Source organism: Actinia tenebrosa, unplaced genomic scaffold, assembly GCF_029948245.1.
Source record: "Actinia tenebrosa isolate PJP-AT-01 unplaced genomic scaffold, QUT_ActTen_1.0 PGA_scaffold15__27_contigs__length_11533743, whole genome shotgun sequence".
NCBI classification, from domain to species: Eukaryota; Metazoa; Cnidaria; class Anthozoa; order Actiniaria; family Actiniidae; genus Actinia; species Actinia tenebrosa.
This window is the reverse complement of record NW_028292575.1, coordinates 2,387,414-2,413,882: the sequence shown is the minus strand read 5'-3', so window position 1 is coordinate 2,413,882 and position 26,469 is coordinate 2,387,414. Positions and strand designations below refer to the sequence as shown.

General features: G+C 37.9%; 4 protein-coding genes across 4 annotated transcripts; 3 read left to right on the top strand and 1 right to left on the bottom strand.

Moving 5' to 3' along the window:
• Positions 1-1,653: 1,653 nt before the first annotated feature.
• LOC148910829 (uncharacterized) lies at positions 1,654-3,902 on the top strand. Its single transcript, XM_089030787.1, has one exon. The coding sequence runs from the start codon at positions 2,001-2,003 to the stop codon at positions 3,006-3,008; it is 1,008 nt and encodes a 335-aa protein (XP_088886913.1). The 5' UTR covers positions 1,654-2,000; the 3' UTR covers positions 3,009-3,902.
• A 7,984-nt stretch (positions 3,903-11,886) lies between these two features.
• Positions 11,887-13,958, top strand: LOC116291910 (acetylcholinesterase-like). Its single transcript, XM_031699144.2, has one exon. The coding sequence runs from the start codon at positions 12,079-12,081 to the stop codon at positions 13,189-13,191; it is 1,113 nt and encodes a 370-aa protein (XP_031555004.2). The 5' UTR covers positions 11,887-12,078; the 3' UTR covers positions 13,192-13,958.
• Positions 13,959-15,645: 1,687 nt separating this feature from the next.
• On the top strand, positions 15,646-21,278 carry LOC116291912 (NADH-cytochrome b5 reductase-like). Its single transcript, XM_031699145.2, has 5 exons — positions 15,646-16,218; positions 17,069-17,156; positions 17,749-17,853; positions 18,434-18,637; positions 19,462-21,278. Exons 1-5 carry the CDS (start codon positions 15,869-15,871, stop codon positions 19,666-19,668), a joined length of 954 nt encoding a protein of 317 aa, XP_031555005.1. The 5' UTR covers positions 15,646-15,868; the 3' UTR covers positions 19,669-21,278.
• A 2,253-nt stretch (positions 21,279-23,531) lies between these two features.
• Positions 23,532-25,066, bottom strand: LOC116291924 (neuropeptide FF receptor 2-like). The gene is made up of 2 exons (XM_031699158.1): positions 24,082-25,066; positions 23,532-23,647 (listed from the first exon to the last, which is right to left on the bottom strand). Exons 1-2 carry the CDS (start codon positions 25,064-25,066, stop codon positions 23,532-23,534), a joined length of 1,101 nt encoding a protein of 366 aa, XP_031555018.1.
• Positions 25,067-26,469: the final 1,403 nt, after the last annotated feature.

Below are 26,469 nucleotides of genomic sequence, written 5' to 3'. Positions count from 1 at the left end.
TTTGTTATCGTAAAATGGGTAATCCTCCGTTGCCGGTAATAAATTCTCTGGAAAATTAGGCTGCCTTTCTTTATGCTCGGGTTTTGGGTTCTTTGGCTCCAAGTCCGCATTGCTGTACATTCTGGAGCCTTTATAGTAAATCCCATCGGGTCTTCTTTCGAACTTACTAGGGTCTGCATGCGGAAACATCTTCCTAAATGCTCTCCAGTTGGCATAATCCCGGTTGTCGTGATGTGGCTGCTCCTCAATATCATTCCCAAAAGCGTCGTACATTAGTATATATAATGGATGTTATACCATCAGCACCTCAGTTGTACCCAGATGTTTCAAACTACCATACTACCACTAAGGACACAGGTCCTAACGAATTAAACGCCGAAAACTTTCGTCTGAATAAAGCAAATTTAATCCTGGCTTACTTGGAAGGGCAGACGAAACACTACGAAGAGGTCAGGAAAAAGTACGCCAGAGCCCGGAGTACGCTACATAAGATTGCGATAACTTCAGGATCCATTTCTGTTGTGTTAACGGGCTCCGGCGTTGCTACTTCGCTTACTGGACCGGGAATAATCGTTGGAGTTCCTTTGGCCGGCGTTGGGGCAGCCTGTGGTATTATTTCTGCTGTTGCTACGGGTATTATGAAACAGTTGTCAAGCAAAATATCAAAACACGATACAACAATAGCTCTGTCAAGGGCTAAAGTAAATACAATTACCGATCTTGTCTCAAAGGCTTTGCGTGACAGAAAGATAGACGACGTAGAATTCTCGCTTATCTTAGCCGAAGAAGACAAATACGAAAAACTAAAGACGGATATAAGGAATAAAAAAACAGTTGTAAAAGATCTTTCCGAGGAATCTCGCAAAAAGATCTACCAGGAGGCAAAAAAGGAGCTTCAAAGAAAGCTCGCTTAGACATCAGTTTTGAAAAGAGCGTAACAGGATTTCGTTTACATATCGAACGGCAGTCTGGAAATTACGCGTAATCTTGCGCCAATTCCACTATCTTCTTGGAATCCATCCTAACAGGGGGTGGTTGGGGTCAATTTTGTGAAATATTTCGTAAATTACGTCAGGGTAATAAGGAATATCCTTATCCAGCCGACAGAATAACCACTCGGCTCTGCTCATATCAGAAACCTCGGGAATAGACTTACCGGTAATTTCAGACAAAAGATAGGGAATAGCTTTGTAATATTTCCCTAGCTTTAATTTTTTCAACGTTTTCCGTAGACTTTGTGGGGTTGGCTCTTCTAAATGGTCTATGATTTTCTTCTTTACTTCGTTGTTTAAATATACCGGTCGATAACCTTGGATATGACTCATCCAGTCTCTGAAGTATTTTATTCTCTTATATGGCGTCTTCTTACGACCTCCATTGGCGTAATACTGCTCTTTGGTGGCATTTGGTACGGCATTACGAATATTCTTACCACACTCGTAACACTGTGCTGACGTGTCGTCTTCTATTTGCATTTTCTTACCACAACACCAGAAACCCTTGGGCTTAGGTACGATAACTTTAGGTCTTAGACAAATTATGCAAAAGTCGTTAACGAACTTCTTACAATCTTCGCACTCCATATATAGACTAACATATTTGCGCTGTTGCCCCCAACCACACTTGGAGTGGGTTGTTTCCGTAGGTGGATTTTTGACACGGGTCTTGCCCGTGTTGAGATTGCGCTGGAACCCCCATTCCCTATACTACTGGAAGAAGATCTGAAGGAAGCAGCGAAAGCTAAGACAGAACGAGCTGAAAGGGCAAGAGAGCGCAGGAAGCGAATCATAGAACATCAGCAACTTGGAGTCGAGAGGAAAAAGAAGGACTTGAATCAAACTGGGAATGCTGTCCAAGATATAGAGTTTTCTACCGAAACACAGAGTAATTCATGTTTTAATATTGAGCCTTCTTGCAGCAGTGCGAATGATGAGCGTGAAGAAATACTCGACAAGAGCACCCAGACACCCGTAGTGACTTTCAAGGACGAGTCAACACAGATGGACTTAGACTTAACTTATTGTGAAGGTTCACAGAACGCTGACACACAGACAGATGAATTTGAATACATGTTTTTAAAATCTGCATATCAAGCTCCGGACAGAGAATTCTTCGATACAGCTGATAAAGTTCGATTTTACACAGGACTACCTTCCTATGAAGTCCTGATGGTGGTGTTTGAGCATGTCGCGCCACATGTTCAACGGAAATCTACAGTTCTTAATAGATTTCAAGAATTTGTGCTGGTACTGATGAAGCTGAGACTAAACGTTCCCTTTCAAGACCTAGCGTATCGTTTCGTGGTGTCCCTGTCAAGTGTATCAAGAATATTTACCTCTTGGATATTGGCAATGGATTCTAGGTTGTCCTGCTTTATCCATTGGCCTGAAAGGGAACAGTTGTGGAAAACTATGCCAATGTGCTTTCAATATACATTTAGGCGCAAAGTAACTGTCATAATCGATTGCTTTGAAGTTTTTATTGAAAAACCAACAAATCTTATGGCCAGAGCTCAAACGTTCTCATCTTATAAGCACCACAACACCATAAAGATCCTTATTGGTATCACTCCCCAAGGTACAATTTGCTTTGTTTCTGAAGCTTGGGGTGGCCGCACCTCAGATAAATATTTAACTGAGAATTGTGGATTCTTAGATAAGTTGACCCCAGGGGATACAGTCATGGCTGATCGGGGATTTACCATCACAGAAAGTGTTGGTTTAAAGCATGGAAAACTGGTAATTCCAGCATTTACCAAAGGGAAAGCCCAGTTAGATCCCATTGACGTTGAACATTCAAGGGGGATAGCCAGTGTTAGGATACACGTCGAAAGAGTGATTGGTCTACTGCAGCGAAAATACACTATTCTGGAAGGAACACTGCCCACAAACTTTGTAAGCAGCAACCAGAATGGGTCACCTGAATTCCAGGTACCAATCGTTGACCGCATTTTAAGGGTTTGCTCTGCACTTGTTAATTTTTGTCCTTCCATAGTGCCATTTGAGTAGTACATTTTTCATAAAAAGCAGGGGTGGTAACAATGTTTAAAGTTTTTTCTATAATAACATTATACCAGGAGAAATCATTATTACATTGCGACAGGCACAAAACACAAAAACATCACAATTACTATTTCACTAGAAATAAAGCAACAATTTTATTCACGTTCTTCAACAAGTCCAAATATGGAGGGGACAAACAATCTTAAAAATTAAATTTTGATATGAAAAAGGGCATGAAGGAAAAAGAAAGTGAAAATAACTCTTTACCTATGGCCTAATTTTTCATCTGAGATTATGTGCTAAGAAGATAACTGTGGCTAACACATGAATACTGATTTTGATTCAACTAACAATTTTTTAGCCAGAGAGAAATTGAAAAATATTATGCCAAAGGTAAACAGAGGTCTAATAATATTCAATAGCAACTGAAATGTTTATTAATTAATTTTATTGCTAGAAATATTGCTCTATGTATGACTCATTGTCATGTTACTGTTTCTTCCCTGATACACCATTTCCCTGAACATGGGTTCCTGCTTATTTTAATATTGTCACTAGATTTCATAATAAGAGATGTAGATTGAATCTCGAAAGAAAAGATTTTAATATGTTGGTGTATTTCTCAAAGCAGAATTAATCTGTTTTGACTGAGCCTAAAGTAAGAAGCTGATAATGCTGGACAGTTCAGACACAAACATTTTTACATTTTATTCACTGAGTTCCAATGAAAAGATGTCTGATTTAAATCGCTTAAATGAAGTATTTATTTTGATTATCAGCTTTTTGCTTTTGGTTATTTATTAAAAATTATTTATTATAATATTTATGTCATATTACTGACTATTACTTATCACTAATAATTTTCTTTGCTAAAGAATGAATTAAAAAGTTGGAAACATGCTTATTTGTCCACCTTTAAGGGAAGCTAATAAATGGGGACGCATTTTAGCAACATCAAAAGTTACATGACTGGGGTTAGTACCAAAAGCCAAACACGTAGCAAAAGCAACTGAAAAAACTCCGCAGTCGCTACCATTACTTTGTTGCTGAACTGGTACAAATTCTAAATTAACTAGTCTTCCACCGATTAAGTCATTTGCTTGCTCCTCTATTTCCTGGCTAATTGCATGATGGTAGAGACTATCATAAAGATTTACAACACCAGGTAAGCATCTAAAGTTGTTCAAATATAATTTTCTAGGCGTAAAAACGTTAGGGCTTTTATTGATAAATTAATTATCTCCAAAATGAACAGTCGGTTAAGTTAAGCCCCCCCCCCCCCCCCCCCCTCCAAAAAAAGCTCAAATTGTAGCTCAAATTAAACACTATTTCTTTTTGAAGAATTGGATTTAAGCGTTTAGAATATTGCTTAGCAAGTAACAAAAGTACATTAATCAGATAATTGAAATAAAAGACCCGGATATCAGGCCATTGAGCAGTGTGTTCTTCATTGCTTTAAACGAGCACTTGAGAGACTTTTGAACTTTCACACAGTATCATTGGGTTGGTAATTTACACTACACTAGACCTACTATATTTATTCTTTAGACTCGATTGGTTGTCATGATTGATTCAGAAAGTACAGAGTCCTTGGTCCATCAAAAAACAAAAGGGACAGTTTCGATTTTCCCCTGAGGAACCTAAAAGTCAAAAAAAATGTCGAAAGGAGAAACGTGCGGCGATGACACATCAGTAAGATTATAATCATGTATCATTCCGAGCAAAATACCTTAAATTTTATTACTTAAATAGCTCGTAGTCCTTGTTCTACGAGAGAAGCACTTAGTATTAGCGAACTAGTGGTTCAGCATAACGAAGCTTTAACACTCTTTCCACTATAATAACAACTTTATTTAATGAGGGTGGCACTAAATAGTGTACTACACTAATAAACTTGTGGCCCTCTATGGATTTGAACTGGTTAGATCCTTAGTAATTTTTGCGGAGGGGGGAAGCCAGACGTGAGGAAAACCCTTCTCCAATCCTTCTCCAACCCTTCTCTAAAACTGATGGCGCGGGGTCTGAGGATAAGAGCCAAGTCGAACAAACAGCACGTGCTTTCTTCCATTAGACGTTTATAAGCCTAGGATATTTTACGGAATATATAGACAAAAAATATGCAAAACTGAGGAAAGAATTATTTGAACATTATCACTGAATAGGAGAAAAAACGAGAGCAATTTTCTCAAAATCTTTCATCAATATAGACCTTTTTACCTTGGGAGTATAAAATGTTTTCCCATTTCAGCAGAACACGTTTCATTATCTTGAGAATACGTTAAAAGACCACCTCCCCTCCCCTTATATAAAAAGATGAAATAAGATCTGATAACGCAATAAAATGTTTATCAAGAAATGGCATAAACTAAGATTGGTAGAACTAAACGAACTTCCCCTTTCAAGGTCCTAGCGATCGTACATTTATCGTACATTTTCAAAAAGCGAGTGACGTGTAGCATATTGACATCAAACCTGCACGGAAACCTTAACAGTTCGTGCATTTCTATAGAGTAGCATCTGCATCCACTGAATTTTTGCGGAAAGAGAAAAAGCACAAACACGGAGATAACTGGCCCTCAGAGAACTAGGAGAGAACCAACAAACAACTCTACTCACACATGCAAAGCGGCTTGTGGATAGATGATGATCGACTCAGTTATCTTTACTAATAGCAGGTAATAGTTATCAACTGTTGTTAAAGTTTATGCAGCTTAATTACCAAGATGTTTATTGGTCTAATCACGTTTCCTAGAGAAGTGTTCTTACCGTTACTTTTACGACAGGGATGATCTTTTTGCACGCATTCGATGTGCGGGAGCCTTTGAAGGGAAAATAAATTGCCCTCGTCGTTTGATAAGGTTGCCTCACCTCTAGGTGGTCTGGGGTTCAATTCCTGGACTCAGCATAGAACACATTTTTTTCTCCATCCGAACTGAGGGTTAACCATCAGGGTTTAGTCGTGCCCTGACTTAGATCAGCCCAGAGGTTGTTTCAGGGTGCTTTGATCTCATTAACCGTGCCTTGACTTAGATCAGCCCAGATGCTGTTTCAGGGTTCAATCTGTGAGTTAGTCGTGCCTTGACTTAGATCAGCCCAGAGGTTGTTTCAGGGTTTAATCTGTGAGTTAGTCGTGCCCTGACTTAGATCAGCCCAGAGGTTGTTTCAGGGTTTGATCTGTGAGTTAGTCGTGCCCTGACTTAGATCAGCCCTGAGGTTTTTTCAGGGTTTGATCTGTGAGTTAGCCATGCCCTGACTTAGATCAGCCCAGAGGTCGATTCAGGGTTTGATCTGTGAGTTAGCCCTTCCCTGACTTAGATCAGCACAGAGGTTGTTCCAGGGTTTGATAAGAATCGAGAATGTTAAGACAGCTGGTGCGGGCTGGTAAAGTTACCAGGGATTGCCCAGGGTCATGTAGAATCCCAGTATTAAGCCCGTCAATCGGCGGCGCGCTCACATATAATATCACCATTGATAAACTATCCATGTATGTCATCGGGTACCTTGTCAGAGCTGCATGGGCTGTAAAAGTTAGACAGATCAGCCCATGTGTAGAAGATCGATAAATCAATAGACTTCTTAATCCATCTATTTATTTTTGTAGTTCAGTATAGTCCTAAAAGTCGTGCGTTCTTATTGGCTGCTCGAGCGGGCGGCATTTTGACCGCGGCCTAAAGGCTTGGTACCTCGCGCACTATTCCCTATCCGGACCTCCTAGCAGGTGAACAACTTCTTAATACGTTACTAGCAAAAACCATTTGCGCATGCGCGCGTGCATGCGCAGTAAGAAATATGGGCTTTATGAGCGAGATTGCGAGAATCCAAAAGCTCGCGTTTTAATAGTCCTGAATAGTAATGTTTGTTTTCTAACGAATTTACTAAAACAAATTGCAAGCATATTATTCTGAGGCCGATTGCAATATGATATATATAGCCTAACTGACTTTATTTAAAGGGGATTGAAATTTCAAGGTTTAAATAGTCTTCCCCGTGTGACCTCCCGACAACCACCCTTACAGGAGACTTTTAACAGCATAAAGTCATCACTCCAATAATCCTGAAGCGAGATGACGTTTTACCCCCGACTCTATACCATAATAGTTTTTAAAAGTCTTTCATATTAAAATTTTTGATTCCTTAGAGAATACAGAAACAAAAGTCATAATTAAAGAACAAAAGCGATGTGAAAAGGATTATGGTCTAGAGACGGGGGTAAAACGTCATCTCACTTCAGGCTTATTGACTACAGACGATTTCGAAACATCAGCAGTGAATAACGTACTTACAGGATTCGTTGGTGTTAATTGAGCACAATATCACCTCGATAAAGATAAGACATAAGCTCGAGGGCAGCTCAACATTTTTTGCTAAAAAAAGACTTTATCGACTAATGGCAGAACTAAAACCTATTAATAGACAAAACCTATTTGCTTATGAATTACATTCTTAGTCAAATCTAGAGGAAACGATGCACACAAAAAAGGAAAACCACTTAGTTAAGCGGCTTTGCATGGAAAGTTGATTTTCTCGAGTATAATCAAAATTGAAGGTAATACACGTTTTGTTTTACTACAAAAGAAAGACGATTAGACTGGACGGGTATTCCAAAGGTCCTCGCTCTCTTGATTAATAAAGCCCCCTTTACACTAGCGATTTTTGCTGCGATTTTTGTGGCAATTTTCGGAAACATGAAATCTTTTGTCTCATCCTTCAAAAGAGACATTCGTCTAGGGAAAATCTTGGTATCCTGAAAAAAACTTTACAAGTAAATTCTTTACCATTATTTATTATGGACAAAATCTCCCAAAAAAAGTCGCAGCAAAAATCGCCGCAAAAATCGCTAGTGTAAACGGGGCTTAATGGACATTGAGTTCGGTTGTGCCGTGAACGAATCCTTGACTTTCAGTGGTGAGAATGTAAATGCGTGTATGAAAACCCTGTAGTGTAGAATGAATGTGTTAAGTTCCTTTGCCTCCTTGCATAAATTATGATAATTAAAATGAAAATGAGACGAAAAGTGAGTCATCTACTATTTACAAACCAAACTGAACGGGTCAGAAAAGCCGTTTGGATGGAAAACAGAAAGCATTTTATAACATCCACCAAGACGAGAAAAGACACATTGATGTCTTATAATCAACAGAACGAGAAACAACTCACCGTTCGTCTTGTTTCAATAGAGAGTTTAGGAGTCTCGTTTACGGCAAACGTGAAACGTCAGTTGACCCATAGTGAAAATTCTTTAAAATCAGTGAAAAGGAATCGCAAAAGATATCCAAGTGGTAGATAAAAATAAGAATATTTGTCTTCGTTGAGAAGGTTTGTAAAAGGTAAAGTGAAATGTAGGGAAACGATGAAAGCATGGTGACGTTTGCCGTTTGCGGGAAGGAAAATCGGGAATCTTAATCTGTCTAATATTACAGCATTAACGTATTCGGTGAAGATAATTTCTTAATCAGTTCCCCTCAAGATGTGAGTGTTGTACGCCCCAAGGCATTTATTTTGTTCAGTCTCTGGTGACCAGATGCCGTTTCTTGATATTCATTGTGTACTTTTTAATAAGCGAGCAGGAGTGTTTTATCGGGTATAAAACACGAGGCGTAGCCGAGTGGTTTTAGACCCGATAAAACACGATCTGCGAGTTTATTAAACGGCTTAAAAAACTCCTGATGTATGTTCTCATACTGTACCGAATTCTTTACGAAATGAACCAAGTTTGATAGAGAAAATCCAAGTTAAAGTTTATGCAAATGAAGACGAATCTATATCAGATATAAAACCTCCTTCATGGTCATGATTTCTATTGTGTTTCCTTCATGAATTATTAATGAGTTTTTTAAATATTTGTTAATCATTGACACGAGTACAGAGATGCCGGGAAGTCTCGCCGACATAGCATAGATAGAAATTGATATTTGGTCGTCACCCGTAATGTTCTAACTCATCTTAGGAAGCAAAGCTTTCAAGCAATACCTTTTGAGAAATAATGCGTCTAAGTCAACATTTACGGCTAGCCGGACATTATTTGTTCATCATCGATCGTTCTCAAACGATGCTTTTCTAGTAAATGGTGATATTTTGTACCATCAGTATCAGCTTGTTGCATCAAAACTATAAATTTGCTGCCAAGAAAAAATATGGATATTCTTCGTTTGCACGTTACGTCATCGCGGCCATGTTGGTACCATTTAAACAAAAGATTTCTCATTAGCATCCATTGTTAACGGTACCACAATGGCCGCCATGTTTTTGTCTTTTAACTCTCTTGGGAATGCTTGCAACCCATCAATATAGAAATTGAGCCGAATTTTGATGAATAGAAAGCAAATCTTTAATCTATACATGTTTGGGCTGTCCTACAGCCATCGTCAGTGATTAAAAATTCCAATGAGGGAACGGTTGAACAATAGAGCAGGTGCATGTTAAGAGGCAATGTCTGTAAAAATCAAACATAATCGAAAATCCGTGGCCAAGTTGAAAAAATCGATTTTTTTCATATTTGGTCCAAAGATGTAGAATACCATCCCAATAAACGTACTGATGTTCATTTTGAATAATTTCACTTTTATTTTGAGAAAATCGTGAAAATCGATTTTGGCCGTCGGTGCCCTCATTTCAGCCTAAATCCGAGGTGAAAATGGTAGGTCTGATTACCAACATAGCATTACTGTCTAAGTATACGACGAGCAAAAACTAAAGAAGCCGAAATTCAGTACTAGGTATGAACAATAATCAAGCAATTTATCTTTTAGGTAGGATCTCCCGGTTTTTTTAGTCTAAATGTCCTAAATCTGGACATAAATGTAACTCTTTTTAGAACTCTGAAGTTATATGGGCTTGTTTATAAGTGTCATATAGATCGTGCCGACGCGTGTGTTTACATGCTTGTTTCAAATTATAATTTTTAATAAGTAACAGCATTTTAAACTAATGTCGAAAAAGAGCAAATAAATACAATTTATTGCTCAATATTCAATCGACAAATAATGATATCAAAACAAATGTCAGAACTGAACACCAAGAAAATATATTAAGGATATATTTATGTCTGCCTCGAAAAGGTTTCGTCGGATGCCGAGCTCAAACAACGAAAATTTCTCTGAATTCGAGAGTTTCGTATAAAGCGCTCATGGAATAACCCAAGCTGAATTTTACATATGATTTAGCTGAACATTCGAAGGTATTATGGCTGGAATTTCAGATAAATCCGAACACCCGGTGCACATGAAAATGCGCTTTGCAAACTAAGGGTGAAATTTGAATATTTGAGAACCCGAAAAATGTAGTTCACAAAACGTTCCTGTTCGCTTATTAGAACGCGTTTCCCCATTCATTTTTTAGCTTAAAATAATCATTAATCTTTCCTTTACCATATTCCAAAAACAGATCTTCTCTAGTTTGCTTCATTTTTAAACGCGAGCGCCTTTCTCAGACCTACCATTTTCACCTCGGATTTAGGCTGAAATGGGGCACCGACGGCCAAAATCGATTTTAACGATTTTCTCAAAATAAAAGTGAAATTATTCAAAATGAACATCAGTACGTTTATTGGGATGGTATTCTACATCTTTGTACCAAATATGAAAAAAATCGATTATTTCAACTTCTTAATTCATTACCGCCATCTTGGTTCGCAATAACAAAGCATTCCTCATTAGCTTATCTCGTTAGATCAACCAAGATGGATTTTGAGTCACATGGTTGCACACACTCTATAGGTTTCCCAACCATAATTCCGCTCAATTGACTAGAATGCAAACAGTATTTCCGTGAAATATTATTAATACTAACTTACACTATATGATAGTTCTATTGTTTTCTTTTGTTTAACTAGCACTATTTTGAACAATTTAGTAATTAGTGCTTAAGGCATAAATTGTTTGCACTCTATAATAGAATTGCTTACATTTTTTGCCTATTTCACTCATCAGGTAATAAAAATCTAACTGAGAAACGCAACTGTTTTGAATTCAGAGCACGCGACCACCATTTCCCGTTATATTCCGAGCATGTGTTTTTTTAACGAGTTTGTTTAAACCCAACATAAAATAAAATACATAAAGTTATAGTTCCAGACCTGAGAAAATAGAGTCTACATGATCTGAAATCCATTTTTTTAGCTTTTTTTGTTTTTTGTTAATAGAGAATTCTTTTCATATTCAAGCGGTGAGCGCCAATAACTATTTCCTTGAAGAAAGGCTGTTGTACAAGGCTAAAATCTTGATATTCAGAAAGTTTAACTCGTTTGAAAGTGGAGATGACCGATGAAAGTGGAATCACAGTGTTAACCCAAAGCAAAAATTTGAATCGGAAATGAGGTTTAGGCCTTCATTTGCTTATTTCCCATATATTTTCTATAAAAAAGCCTGACAAAGCTACTGTTTAAAAGCTGTTTAAAAAAGGTTTTGAGTGTTAACCCAAAACGAAAATTGGGGTCAAAACTCATACGAAAGTCTAGTTTTTGGTGCTTTTTGCCATTATTGCTCATTATTGAAAAACATTTCCTCTTGAGTGAGGGTTACGAGCTCTTGACAGAGCTCTTGACAGTGTTACATGCAAACCAGCTCATGCGTTCTTAACAAGTTTCAAAGATTGAGACATTAATTATTGAAAGTTTGATTTCCATCTCGTTTTGAAGCTTGCATTAACTGAATGAAACTAGTAAATTTATTTCAATCCCGGTCTATCCCTCAAAACATCAAAATTGTTTATTTGTGAAAGGATTTTTTTGAACAAAACGACACACCACACAAATATGGTAGCTACAATTGTTAAAATAATTGGTCTAAAACTACAATTTTCCTATATTGGATCATATCAAGATTTTTTTGTCTTAATTGTTTGAAGTGATGAACAAAAATTTTGTAAAAAAGATATATGCCAAGGTCGACCAACCAGGTTCACGAATTCGTACAGATAGTTGATATGCATTACTTATAAATCAAAAAATGATATTAGTAATGCTGACGTTATTATTTCCCACATATCGTCAGATTGAATTAAGCTGGTTAATAAAGAAACCATCTTTAACTCTATTGAATTCAGTAGATTAAAGTCATTCTTCAAAGACTGGCCAAGGATGGAGTTGGTTTTGTCAAAACCTAAAGTTATTTTACTATCTCTTTTCATGTTTCATGCTGTTTCGCTTGCTCTTGGGAGAAACGACACACGGGTGTTAACCCAACAGGGCTATGTCAGGGGCGTGCGACAAGTTATCCAAACAAATAGAGGGCAAGCGAAGACCATCTACAAGTTCTTGGGCGTTCCGTACGCTAGAAGTCCAATTGGTAATCTTAATCTTCGCTTCAAGCCCCCGCAAGCTCTTTCCACTCAAAGATCAAGTGATTATAATGCAACTTTTCTACGACCAGTGTGTGTGCAGGATAACGTTACCTTGGCATCAATAAGAAGAGCATGGCCAACATTTGAGCCAATGAGAGATATGGACGAAGATTGTCTGTACCTGAATATCTACACTCCAAGAACAAGAGGTACAACAAAATACCCAGTTATTGTTTATATACACGGAGGAAGCTATATCTCAGGTACCCCTATTCGTGATATATCACCAGGCGAGTATTTGCCCACGCGCGACGTTGTTCTTGTCACTGTCCAGTATCGACTTGGACCATTTGGGTTCTTTAGTACTGGGGACTCGGAGGCACCGGGAAATGTGGGTCTTCTTGACCAGGTAGAGGCCCTCAAGTGGATTCGAGATAACATCGGCGTATTTGGTGGCAAAAAAAGCAGCGTGACTGTCCTTGGTGAAAGCGCAGGAGGATCAAGTGTAGGTCTACACTACTTATCACCTCAGTCCAGAGGACTCTTTCATCGTGGTATTGCAGTGAGTGGTGTGGACCTCTCTCCTTTCGCTTACGCTCCAAAGTCTCAAGTTTTACATTCCAGCAAGGAGTTGATAAGGATGGTCAACTGTACAAGAAACAGCAGCCAGTTAGTTGTTCAATGCCTTCAAACAGTTTCAACCGCCACTGTCTTTAAGATTTCAAACCCATTGATCCTCAAGCCGTTCGTTAACCATCACTTCCTTCCAGACAACCCAAAAATTTTAAGAAAACAAGGGAAATTCCTTAAGTTTCCTCTAATAGCAGGCTTCGTGAGCCAAGAGGGATCTTTTATCGTGGAAAAAGGAGGCGCAGCAATAAACGATAACACAAGTTTCACAACTTATTAAGAAAATATTTTCCCAGTGTTGGGACGCGGTGCAGTGAACCAATCACGTGCTGCATTTAATGCTCTTAAGTCTCAATACACACCTGCAAACAATGACCCCAGTGAGTACCGTAGGAAACTTGTGAATATGTGGTCCGACTACACGGTAATTGCACCGACATTGGATGTATCGTCATATCACAGTGCTAACGGCACTGCCACCTACTTGTTTGAGTTCGCTCATAGGTCCCGAAACCATTCAAAGCCCCCATGGATGGGCGTCGTTCACGGAGATACAACAGCGTACATGTTTGGTCTACCACTTCTCAGGTCTAACCCAAGTGAGCTGACGTTTGACGACAACGACAGGGCTGTCAGTGACAAGGTGGTGACTATGTTTACTAATTTTGCCAAATTTCGTAACCCCACTCCTGCGCTTATCCCTGTCAGTGGTGTGAATTGGTCCAACTTTAGCTTACCCAACAAAGCTTACCTGAAAATCCAAAGTAACCCCGTCATGACCACAAATTACCATCCACAAAGAATGACATTCTGGAATTCCCGTTTCCCATCGTTTTTTCCAGCACCAGCACCTTGCCAACACGTGACGAGTCAGGATAGAGTGACTAGCTTGAATGAGATGCGAGACAAACTAAGCATTAAGCATATTTGGTAAGAACAATGGATTCAATAGAGATAATCTTGTTAGCCATGGTGGCATCAATGAAGTTGTAAAACTCAAAAAAGTAAATTTTAAAAGTGAAAGTTATTAAAGTTATTGTAAACTTCCTTTATACTGAATTAGGAGTATCCCTTATACCTGAACTAGGAGTATCCCTTATACCTGAACTAGGAGTATCCCTTATACCTGAATTAGGAGTATCCCTTATACCCTGAACTAGGAGTATCCCTTATACCTGAATTAGGAGTATCCCTTATACCTGAACTAGGAGTATCCCTTATACCTGAACTAGGAGTATCCCTTACCTGAACCTATCCCTTATACCTGAACTAGGAGTATCCCTTATACCTGAACTAGGAGTATCCCTTATACCTGAACTAGGAGTATCCCTTATACCTGAACTAGGAGTATCCCTCATAGCTGAACTAGGAATATCCCTTATACCTGAACTAGGAGTATCCCTTATACCTGAACTAGGAGTATCCCTTATACCTGAACTAGGAGTATCCCTTATACCTGAACTAGGAATATCCCTTATACCTGAACTAGGAGTATCCCTTATACCTGAACTAGGAATATCCCTCATAGCTGAACTAGGAGTATCCCTTATACCTGAACTAGGAGTATCCCTTATACCTGAACTAGGAGAATCCCTTATACCTGAACTAGGAGTATCCCTTATACCTGAACTAGGAATATCCCTTATACCTGAACTAGGAGTATCCCTTATACCTGAACTAGGAATATCCCTTATACCTGAACTAGGAGTATCCCTTATACCTGAACTAGGAGTATCCCTTATACCTGAACTAGGAGTATCCCTCAGTTATACCTGAACAAGCAAGACAGACAGATAGCATGACCCATTTGGTTGGTGTCTTGAAAAAACGGACCTCAAAAAAACACAGACTTACATAAGTTGCCTTTTGCAAACCAGAATGGGTCGCGTTTTTCCGTCTTAATTTTCTGTATCAGAAAATGCCAAAATGACCCAATAGTAACCAGAGTGCTATTTAGTGCTTTCAAGAGAGCATAAATGAAAGGCTCTATATAGGCTATATATCTACGAGCTATCTACGATGTGGGGAATGAGTAGGGTCTGGATACGAGAAGCCCTTCCTTTCTTAAGCAATCTCGTAGCCAGAGTCCTCCTGCGCCTTCCTGCCTTGTCGTCAGCAGCGCCTCTCAAGAGATTTGAATCTTAGATGTGGGTGCCCTGTGGTAAGTAACTACAAAAGCAAATACCGGGCCTCCTGTGGAATGGAAAACAAAATGGCGGACGATGGACAGTAAAACAGAACAAGAAACTTCTTCGTGCATTAACGGCACGAATTAACGCAAAAGAAAGCAAAATACTACAGAATATAACCCGAAGAGAACATGTGAGGAAGGTTATTCATGGTGGATGTCAATGATGTTGGGAATTTCACCGAAAGAAACGCAATCTTTCTCGCGAGTCAACTCTCGTTCTGTAAAGTACTAGACTTTATATAAACCTTTTTAATCTAAATTTTAAAGAAATTATTCTCTACTCTACTACTCAGTTCACAGAAAAATAATTAACTTTTGATAGCTTAGCATATAGCTGTTCTTCTAAAGATTATTATTTGATCTTTTTATTATTATTTAACGTTTTCTTTAACAAAAACATTTTCTAATTATCCAACGTGAAACTAATTACACTGTAAGTTTGTAGCAATTTTAAACTTCAAATTAAGCTTTATGCTAGTCTTTTTATCATTTTTCTCATACTCTAGCATACGTATGTACAGTTTTGAACAGTTTTTTTCGTTGTATAGTGTTTTCTATATACTTATATACCAGAAAATGAAAAAGACTTTGTAAAAATGCATTTGTAAATTTACATTCGAGGTTAAATTTTTATAAATAATCACCAAAATAGTCCAGTTTGTCATAATGCTTTTGGTTTGAGGCATTTTGCATGTTCAAAAGTTTATACTGATAACTTGTAGATATACATTAGCATATGTAAATTAGACAATATTGTGTACATGTCATGGAGATGTGGTCAAATGAAAGCGAGGATAAGTGCTCAAAAGCAGTGTTTTCTCTACCATTGAAACCAGAAGAGCCTCTTCCTAGTGACTGTTGTGGTTCAGGTTGTACACCATGTGTTTTTGATATCTACGAAGAAGATGTACGAAAGTGGGAACGAAAATGCAAAGAAATCACAAGTGGTGCAGCTTCGTATTCATCTGATTCATGTGAAATAATCAGTCGTTCAGAGTTCAAGGAGTTTGAGTTGGAGTCAATGAAGAAGGTTGCTGAAAAGTGTTGGGTTTATAGGTTTATGATCCCAGGAGGAAAAAGACTGGGGTTGAACGTTGGAGAACATCTTATTCTAAGGTACATGTAACATTAATGCACTTTCAATAGAGCTGATGCAATTAAACTGTGAAATAAAATCAAGCTAAATGATAACTAACAGTATCTATTTAGTGACTAACAGTTGCTATTACTCAACCAGAACATCGATTATTATTAAACAAAAGACACAAATGGTCTCTTGTGTATTTGTCTTTGTTTAATAAATGTTCTGGATGAGTGATAGCAACTATTAGTCACTAAATAGATACAGTACTATTAGTTAGTATTTAGTTTGATTTTATTTCACGGTTTAATTGCATCCGCTCTACTGTATTTCTTTATTTATGAGTAATAATGTTTTATGTATGAATTAATAATTATAATAATAAAATAATAATAATATTTATTTAGATACACAATTAGATATTAATATGACAGGTCTGCTGATGTGGTCATGTATCATTGATTATGGTTGAAATGATATACATTATACATGTTACAGTTATTCTTAATTCTCATGATTTATATAAAGCCCTTTCTGTATATGTATATCATGATAATCAAAGGTGCTTACCATTATGAGAATTGAATATTATGAGGTGTAGACACTGAGGGTGGTAAGAGCCAGGGTTTCTTTACGTCCTCAGTGGTACTCTTAGGCCCACTGGATGCAGGGTGAGATAACGTGGAGTCAAGAAAGCCATTTAATGTGGTCATCCACACTGATGTAGTTATAACAAGGGCAGCACTTTCTCATTAAGAAAGAGAGTGTTAGTGCTCCTGGGGATTGAACACATGACCTCCCACACAGCATCGTGATGCTAAACCAGCTGCATGAACGCAACATGTTTGACAGTGTTCATGATTAGGATTTAATCTTTGAATGTAGGAGCGATATGGACGATCCACCAATCACAAGGCAGTACACTCCCATCTCACCTTTAGATGCCTGTGGTTACTTTGATGTTCTTATCAAGGTATTTTTAATCATTTCATCTCATTATGATTATCATGTTTTATTATCAACATCATCACACTTTAACTGTCATCATCATCATCATCATCAATATCATAGTCATCAGCAACAAGAAAATCATCAATATTATCATCATCATCATCATCTATACCCCTGCAACCATCATCATCATCATCAACAACAACACTGTCATAAATATTATAAGCAACATCAGCATGCATCATCATCATCCTCATTTACATCTTCGTTACCATGATCAACATAATTAACATCAACATCATCATCACCATTGTTAATGACCAATCCATCAAAATCATCATCAGCATTGATCATTGTCAACAATTACATGATCAACATTCTAATAGTATTCAATGTCATCTGATCATCGAGACACCATCAAAATCATCATTAACATCAATATAGCAACAATAATATCACCATCCTTATCAACATATTCAGTGTCATCATCGTCACAAAACAGATATCTAAATATCATCATCATCATTTGAGACACCTGAAATTGTCCAAAAGGACCATGTTAATATCAGCAAGCTCCATTTTAGTTTTTGATCTTCTTTGTACCTTACTCTTAGATTTATGAAGATGGTAAGATGTCCAAGTATGTGGAGACATGGCAGGTTGGAGACAAGGTCAAATGGAAAGGACCTTTTGGAAAGTTTATATATACGCCAAACAGGGTACGTTCTTATCACTGTCATTGTCATTATATTTATCATCAATGGCCCTCGAATATGTCATGGGTGATTACCATATCACCATAGAGATGATTGTACTGTACTGATTATCATCATCATCATATTATCGCCATAGATCATTATCTTCATTATTGGTATCACTTTCAACATTATCGCACATCATCATTATCATCATCATCAATCAGCATCAACATCATCAAAGTCATCACCCAGCATCAACACTATCGTCATTACCATAAATCATTGTCTTCATTGTCAGCCTCACAATCATCATCATCTGACATCATCATCGTCATCAAGGTCATTATCAACATCATTATCGACATCATAGATCATTATCACCACCACCACCACCATCATCATCATCATAGATTACTATCCTCATTATCGGCATAGCAATCATCATCATCTGACATCATCATCAAGGACATCATCAACACCAACTTTATCATCATCATATCGTCATCAACCAGCACAGCACCAGCGCTAACCTAACCTAACCATTGCACCCAGTACTGGTATTAGTGCTAACCTAATGCATTATATATTGTTGCACACACAGTACCATCATATCTGCATGCTGGCAGCAGGAACTGGTATTGCACCCATGATCCAAGTCCTTCAGTCCATACTTGATAATGATGATGATGAAACAAGAATCAGCCTGTTATACACATGTCGTACGTATCAAGAGATCCTGATGAAGGATGTACTGGATGTCAGTACTGATCACTGGAATTTTAACGTTATGTATGTCATCAGTAGGGTAAGTCTGATAATGAACCATTATGCTAATATACAGTCAATTCAAAACATGTTGTCGTCGACCAACTCGAGCCTACGTGACTGGACCGAAAGGAACTCTAGTTAGCAATCATTGAAGCCGAGTTGACTCCATAATTTTATCTGACTAGTTATGCCTGGTTTACAGCACGAACCTTCGTAGGCGAGCGGGAAGTGTTGAAGGAGACGTTTTTTTAATGCCTTCATATTTTCGAAATTGTGAACTGCATCATAACTACTCTGTTTTTCTTTCCCTAAACCCGAAGACATACATTTAATGGATTGTTTCTCGCCATCATTATCTTATTAATAGCGGGAACAATTAATTCAGGACGAATATTTAACCGCCTCAGTGATTTTTACCCATATTCTTTTCGGTCCAGTCGCGTAGGCTTGAGCCGGTCGACGACAACGTTTATTGAATTGACTGTATGTTTTTTAAGTGCTTATCAAGCCTACATGATCTCTCCCTGATTTCAAAGCCCTTATAAAATAAATGAGAATGGCCCCTACTTTCTTCTTGATATCTCTTTCCGTTGTAGTCCGAGATATTCAATATAGACATCACGAAATGATGACGTCAACCCAGGATCCTCATTAAAAAAAGGGACATCATCAAATAGAGAACATCTCTGTGAGAATTAGCTCAAAATGACTGAAATGCTTCGTGGACATGTGCACTATAACCCCCAAACGTTTCAGTCATTTTAAGCTCATTTTGTTTTATTTTTTTATCGTTTTGTTTTATTTATTCGTCGTTGGGTTCCTTCGTTACCCTTGACGAGCTCTTCTTTCTTATAATCTCAGGAAGACAAACCAGGCAACGAGACCCGAGTTCGTTATGGAGATAGAATCCATTACGGGCGTATCGACAAAGATCTTCTATCCCACGAGATTCCCGCTCCAAGCAATAAAGTCTTTGTATTGATCTGCGGGACCAAATCTTTTGACAAAGACATGATCAATTTTCTTAGTCAGCTTGGGTACGATGGATCAACGTACTTTAGATTCTAAGAAATGAAGGGACTAGTACCCAGATAAGAGCCGAGGAGTCTACAGGTAGCCCAAGCTAAGAATGCAATTGTATATATATTATCTTAAGATGTTAAGCTAAGTTGTCGATGGACCAAATCCAATAGACCTCCGCGGCTTGGGGTAATGATTTCCCATTTCAGACCACGTGTCATTCCCTTGAGAATAAGATTCTTTGTTTGAGCTGTATCCATATTCATGTGTCTTCTCGTGTGCAACCGAGCGCAAACCTTAAACAAAGAAATGATACTCTAGGGAATGACATGTGGTCTGAAATGGGAAAACATTATGTCAGAGCCGAGGAGGTCTATTGTGCATGAGAGCATTCAGAGCACGTTTCATTCCCTTGAGAAGAATATTCTTTTTCGAGTTGTATTTTCATGTGTATTTTCGTGCGCAACCGTTAAACAAAAAAATGATACTTGAACTCAAATTACCTTAAAACGCCACCAAATTCTCATCAAATTGATGAGCCACGAGCTTCCAAGAAAGCCAAATGACAAAAAAAACATGGTGGCCATGTTGGTGGTATTAACGATGGAAGCTAATGAGAAATGTTTTGTGAAATACCACCAACATGGCCGCGATGACGTAACATGCTATCGAAGAATAATACGAATGCACATATGTCTTGGAATGAGAGCAAAATTATTGAAGTGCTCCCAGATACCTTTAGATAACTTTTATTTATTAGGCACGAGAGTTTTATGCCTGACTTCACAATACGTCCATTACATACATTGATGGGCTCCTTATTCCCGTACCAGACACAGTAACATAATTCAAAAGAACGAAGCTAACAAAGAATACAATAGGTTTGCGTTACATGCAGAAGGACCCCATGTTAAAATATATGAACATTTAAGTCTCGTTAGGAGATATCCCTCGTGCCTCTGCTATATTAGACTATAAAAAATTGCTGGCTTACATATCTTGATATACTTTACTTTATTATTTAGTACCTCTATTTGATAATATTTACGAGTTATGAATACATGGACTAACAAAAACATTAGGTACAAGGCTGATATCATATGACAAACATACGCTTTTTCAAAATCGTCAAGACATATATAAAATATAATAGCAATATTCCACTTTACAGTTCCATTCAGTGACCACGAATAATAGTTCCAAGCCGAGGTTGGAGTAGCCTCCTTCGCAGCCGTTCTTAGAGTCGTGGGGAGGGAAACGTTGCGTGACGACCCTAAGAACGGCTGCGAAGGAGGCTAAGGTTGGAGTTTCCTCGCACAGCAAAACTATAATCTTTATCATGTAAAGCAACGCCACCCACTGCTTGGAGCTATTATTTGTGGTCACTGAATGGAACTGTAAAATGGAGTATTCAACACGACCGCTTGTTTTAATATACTATGATATAAAGATTTAGAGCACGCGAAGAACAAGAAAAACATCGAGTTGCAACTCGTGTTCCTAAGCTTACTGGTTCTCTAGTGGTCTACAGATTCCTACGTTAAAGTTCCTAATGCAGACTTTCCTATAATATTTTGTACAGTTTCTACATTATTTTTATGTCCGAATCCATGTATATCCCTTAGAGATTTCCAAAAATAAACAATAGTTAACCTCCATTTAGTTCCAAAGTATCAACAGCGTTTACACAAATCTCAACCAAGTCTTCCCAGTAGTTTATCTATGTACAGTGTCCTTCATTTTGGTAAATATTCCAAGGTGTTTTTAATAGTACAAATATCCATATTTATCTTGAAATCCTGGTCTGTATTTTCGTGCAAAAGGCGGTTTTGGTCTCTCGTTTCTTTTAATCCACTTCACGATTGATTTGGCTACAAGGATAATGTTCGTAGCTGCAAAACATGTTGTTCCTCCGATTATCAACGCCAGCTCTAGGAAAAGAACCATCTTATACTCAATACTATGGACTACTTCAGTTTGAAATTTAGTGTTAACTGACAAATTCTGTTATTTTTATGAAGTGCGTTTTCAAAGGTCGAACTTCAAAGATCAAAATATACCAATCGCTGTTTTTTTCTTCGCTTAATTCGTGTCTGAAACCAAATGCTTGTCAGCTGACCTCTAGTAGCTATGGTTTCTCGAACTGTCGATTCCCAGATGTGCTAATACTTTATAACCAAGTTTACATTTCCTGTGTCAGATGGCCTTGAACGTTTTCGAGCGCTTTTTTTTTTTATTAATTTTTTTACTTTAGTTTTCTTTGCTTTCGTTCTTCATTTATTTCCTTTTTTTAACTTTCCTTTCTCGGCTCTTTATTTTTCTTGTTTTCTAATTGTAGCTATAAACAGGCAGAAAAACCTAAGAAAATGAAAAGAAATCGAAATGTGCAAAATCTAGTTTCCTTGTGTGCTTTTACGTCGGATATTCCCTACTTTTCTTAATTATAAAAACATAGCTTGCGTGTAGCCGAACTAACCGTATTTCAAAAACCAAATAGATCATGTTGAAAAAATATCAACAATAAAAACAGCTTTTGGCAAAAGACGGTAAAAATTGGCGGTAAAAACGATTGATATAAATCCTGTATTACTTATGCAAAGTGCAAAGTTATCCGGCCTCCTTTTGTTTGTCGCAAGATCTTTATTGCATCGTACGTCATCTCTTCTACAGATGTCGTTATTCAGCGGGATGATTATAACAAGACCAAAGCATTGCTAAACCAAAATGACCTTGAAAATGCCGAAAATAAACTTTGAAGTGATTTTAATAGTTCAGTCAAAACAAAAAAAACAATACCAACTATTAATGGCTCTGACTCAGTCAATAGCGAACCAATAACTGTTGCAGAAGTTTTCCCAGTGAAATTAAAATCTTGTCCCACAAACAACTACACATTGCTATCTGTTTTAAAGAGAACTATAAGGATTACGGGGCACGTTTCTCCTGTTTTCACAGGACAGTAAACAATAGAAACAATTTATAATCTTTTTTTTTTTGCAATCAGAGTTTTAAATTATGGTAATATTCTAAATAATAAAGGGGAGTCGGTACGTCATCGAAGTCCGTAAGTCCGTAACACCACAGGAAGCCCATTGGTGCCCAATCCATAACTTCGAACCAATTCCGCATTCCGGACCTGAAAGTCCAATTTTCTAGCCAATATAAAGACGTTTTACAGTCGTTTTACAGTAATCTGGTCTTGAACATCAACTTATAATTCTGTGCGCCTGGGATCCCTGTGTTTTTAAACTTTTTGGGTTTCCTACTGGGCTCCCTTTGTCCAAGGCCAGGCCGCAAAACTAAATCCAAGATGGCAACGAAGAGATGGCGTTTCTTTATAATGTCTGCAAGTTTTGGTTCATATTTTCGACATTTTAAAGCTTTAAATGGCGGGAAAATCACCAAAAAGAAATCTATGTTCACTTTTAAATAAGGTAAGCTTACCAAATATGGATGAAAAGAGAGTTTTTTTGGGGTAAAGTTTAAGTTAATTTAGTTAAATCTCACAACGTCTTTCACAATCTCTCACACCTGTACAGTCTCATAAGAGGTTTTGTTCAAATACTATTAAAGTACGTCTTCCGCTCTCAATTGATGTCCGTTCTTTTAGTACTATTTATCCTCTGTCACTCTTAGATAGAGGAAGGGGGGAAAATAGTACAAATAGAGTAAGAGGCACTTAGAATGAGGATATCAATATTAAAAGCCTTGAAAATTATCTCAGAGCTCGTTCAAATCATAGTTAATAGTTCAAACTGATTATATTATGTGACTCAATTGATTCTTGACCGATAGTTACATTTTGCCCAGGTTCACCGTAGGGATGACACTGGTATCAGGGACGGGGGATTTGCTAAAGCAAGACAAATCGGATTAACATGACTCGCACAATTATTATATTATTATTGTTTCTAGTGTCCAATATTACAGTTCAATGAAGGTGAAAACAAACCACTCTTTGTTGTACTTGGAACAGCATTTTTCACTTGTATTCTTCTCACTTTAGTAAGCGCTGTGTGGTTAGATCCTGTGGGGGGAAATAATCACTTTAAAACTAGGAACAAAGTTTTCAATTACCATTTTTGCTCCACCCTTCCATGCCGAAATTTTTTTGGTGTGTGGAAAAAATAACCTCCATTTTTTCCCCCTTCACCTCTCTTAATCTAAATCACTGATCATGTTCTGACATCTTTATCATTTGAGGACGAACAATTTTGTCTCATTTCCTTCTTATTCATTATTCATTAGACTATCATCAACTTTATTTTAGCACAATCAATTTTGTTTTAGCTCCATCGACATGTTTTCCAAAGGGAAAACAATACTCAAGGGAATGCCTCGAGGTGATTCCTCGCTTTAAAATGCATGGCATTAGGCTTAAAGTAAAAAGTAGAGCGTATGAGAAAAAAGCCTTTTCACTTAATACTGTTCTAATATATTCTATACATCTATGTCTCTCACCTTGCGTTTGACTCTCATTACTGGTAGAGGGTACGGTACTGATAGGTAGAAAATGACCAAATAATTGGTAAAACCTTCTTCTGAACGGTCTATTAAATATGTAGAATATAACAGGATTGATTGCACTGCTTGACGAGGCAGCGTAGATCGTTATCATCTGTACTGAGCGAGGCAAACTAACATACAAGCTTATTTGATCAATACTTGCCGATGGAATCCAGCAAAATAAGGACCCACAAACCAACGCAAGCAGAGACTTTGTAACTTGAATTTCGTTCTTGCTAAAAGAGTTTCTGTTGGTCGGTCCTGTGTTAATATTCGTGGCCATCGTAGCGTTATGCACTTTAACACTTCTATAAACCTTCCAGTAACATATAACTGTCAATGACAGCGGTAAAACAACGAAAAGGAATTGGTTCAAAGCTGTAAAAAAGCGAGCTATGTATATGTCTTGACTGGAGGGAAAATAGATCATTCGTCCTGGATCAAACACGAACATTATTTTTCCATTGAGAGAGAGCAAAACGTTACCTAATATTGCAATCGCCCAGGCACCTGCAATCATGCAAATCGCTGGCTTTTTCTTGAAAAACTTCTTGTACAACTGAGGCTTAACGATGCAGAAAAATCTATTCTTGGCGATCAGTGAGGTCGTTAAAATCGAACCAAGTGCAAATGAGAGGCCTATGAATCCAATAACTTTCCCTTGGTCGCCGTACATATCACGACCTGTAGCTGCTGTTGCTATAAGTGGAGGCATTGTAATCACGGGAAAGGCAAAATCAGATACAGCGAGTGTTATCAAGTAATAGTTCGCAACGGTGCGAAGATCTGGTGATTTGTAAAACACGAACAAGACACAAGAGTTCCCTACAAGAGCTGCTACAGCGAAGACAATAAGAATACAAGTTTCTACGATGACCAAGCCAAGAGATCTGTTTTCCAGTTCATAGGCAAGCACCTTTGTGGCATTGGGATCGAACATAGCTATAAAGATCCTAGTAAGAGTAAAAGTACTAAGCGATTTCCTCAGAATAAAGAGAAACAAGAAGACCAAAAAGAGGTATCTGACTTGCTGCGCTACTAGCAATGGACAGCTGCCCACAAGAAGGCCGGATGCAAATGGCAGATGATAATTGAATAGAGAAATTGAGAAAGGAGACAGCTTTAGGTCACTTCTGTAATCAATCAAAACCAAAATACAACTGCATGCTCTAACATTAACATCACTAACAATAAAATGGAAAATTTATTTATATTTTTTATATATTCTTTGTAATGATTAAAATCTATTAAATTAACAGTGCTGTTTTTCAGTTGCTCAATAGTCCTACTTATTTTTCCCCTCGTAGAACTCTGATAGAAGTATTATTACTGGTAATCTAGCGCTTGGTAAACAAAAGGTGTTAAAAGGGTAATTGAAAATCCAATCAGATGCCAAATTGTGAAAGGGCCTCATGAATTAGATCACATCCAGTGAAAGGACCTCATGAATTAGATCACATCCAGTGAAAGGACCTCGTGAATTAGATCACATCCAGTGAGAGGACCTCGTGAATTAGATCACATCCAGTGAAAGGACATCATGAACAGATCACATCCAGTGAAAGGACCTCGTGAAAAAGATCACATCCAGTGAAAGGACCTCAGGAATTAGATCACATCCAGTGAGAGGACCTCATGAATTAGATCACATCCCGAGTGAAAGGGCGTCATGAATTAGATCACATCCAGGGAAAGGACCTCGTGAATTAGATCACATCCAGTGAAAGGACCTCGTGAATTAGATCACATCCAGTGAAAGGACCTCGTGAATTAGATCACATCCAGTGAAAGGACCTCATGAATTGGATCACATCCAGTGAAAGGACCTCGTGAATTAGATCACATCCAGTGAGAGGACCTCGTGAATTAGATCACATGCAGTGAGAGGACCTCATGGATTAGATCACATCCAGTGAAAGGACCTCATGAATTAGATGAATTAGAATTATGATGCAACGATGAGAATATGTGGACCGCGTAGCACTTATGAAATACATAATTACCGCGACCTAACATCTATTCCACCCCGGCCTGCTCTCAGTCTGACCTCTAGCTCAGCTGGTAGAGTATCGGTAGTACAATCCCGAAGGTCGTGGGTTCGATTCCCAGCGAGGTCGGAAATTAATTTTTCCGAATTTAATTCCAAGGGCTTTCGCCCGGAATAACCTCGTTCCCAAGCACTATAACTTATCTATATTTCTATATCTTCAGTGATATAAGTATTAAAACCAATGATTTCTCTCCTTATGATCAAAGGATTACACTGTCCCAGTTTTCTTGTCGCAGGACGATGATTTTATGACTAAAGCTGATGAAGATTTACGTTTGGACTTATTGTGGATA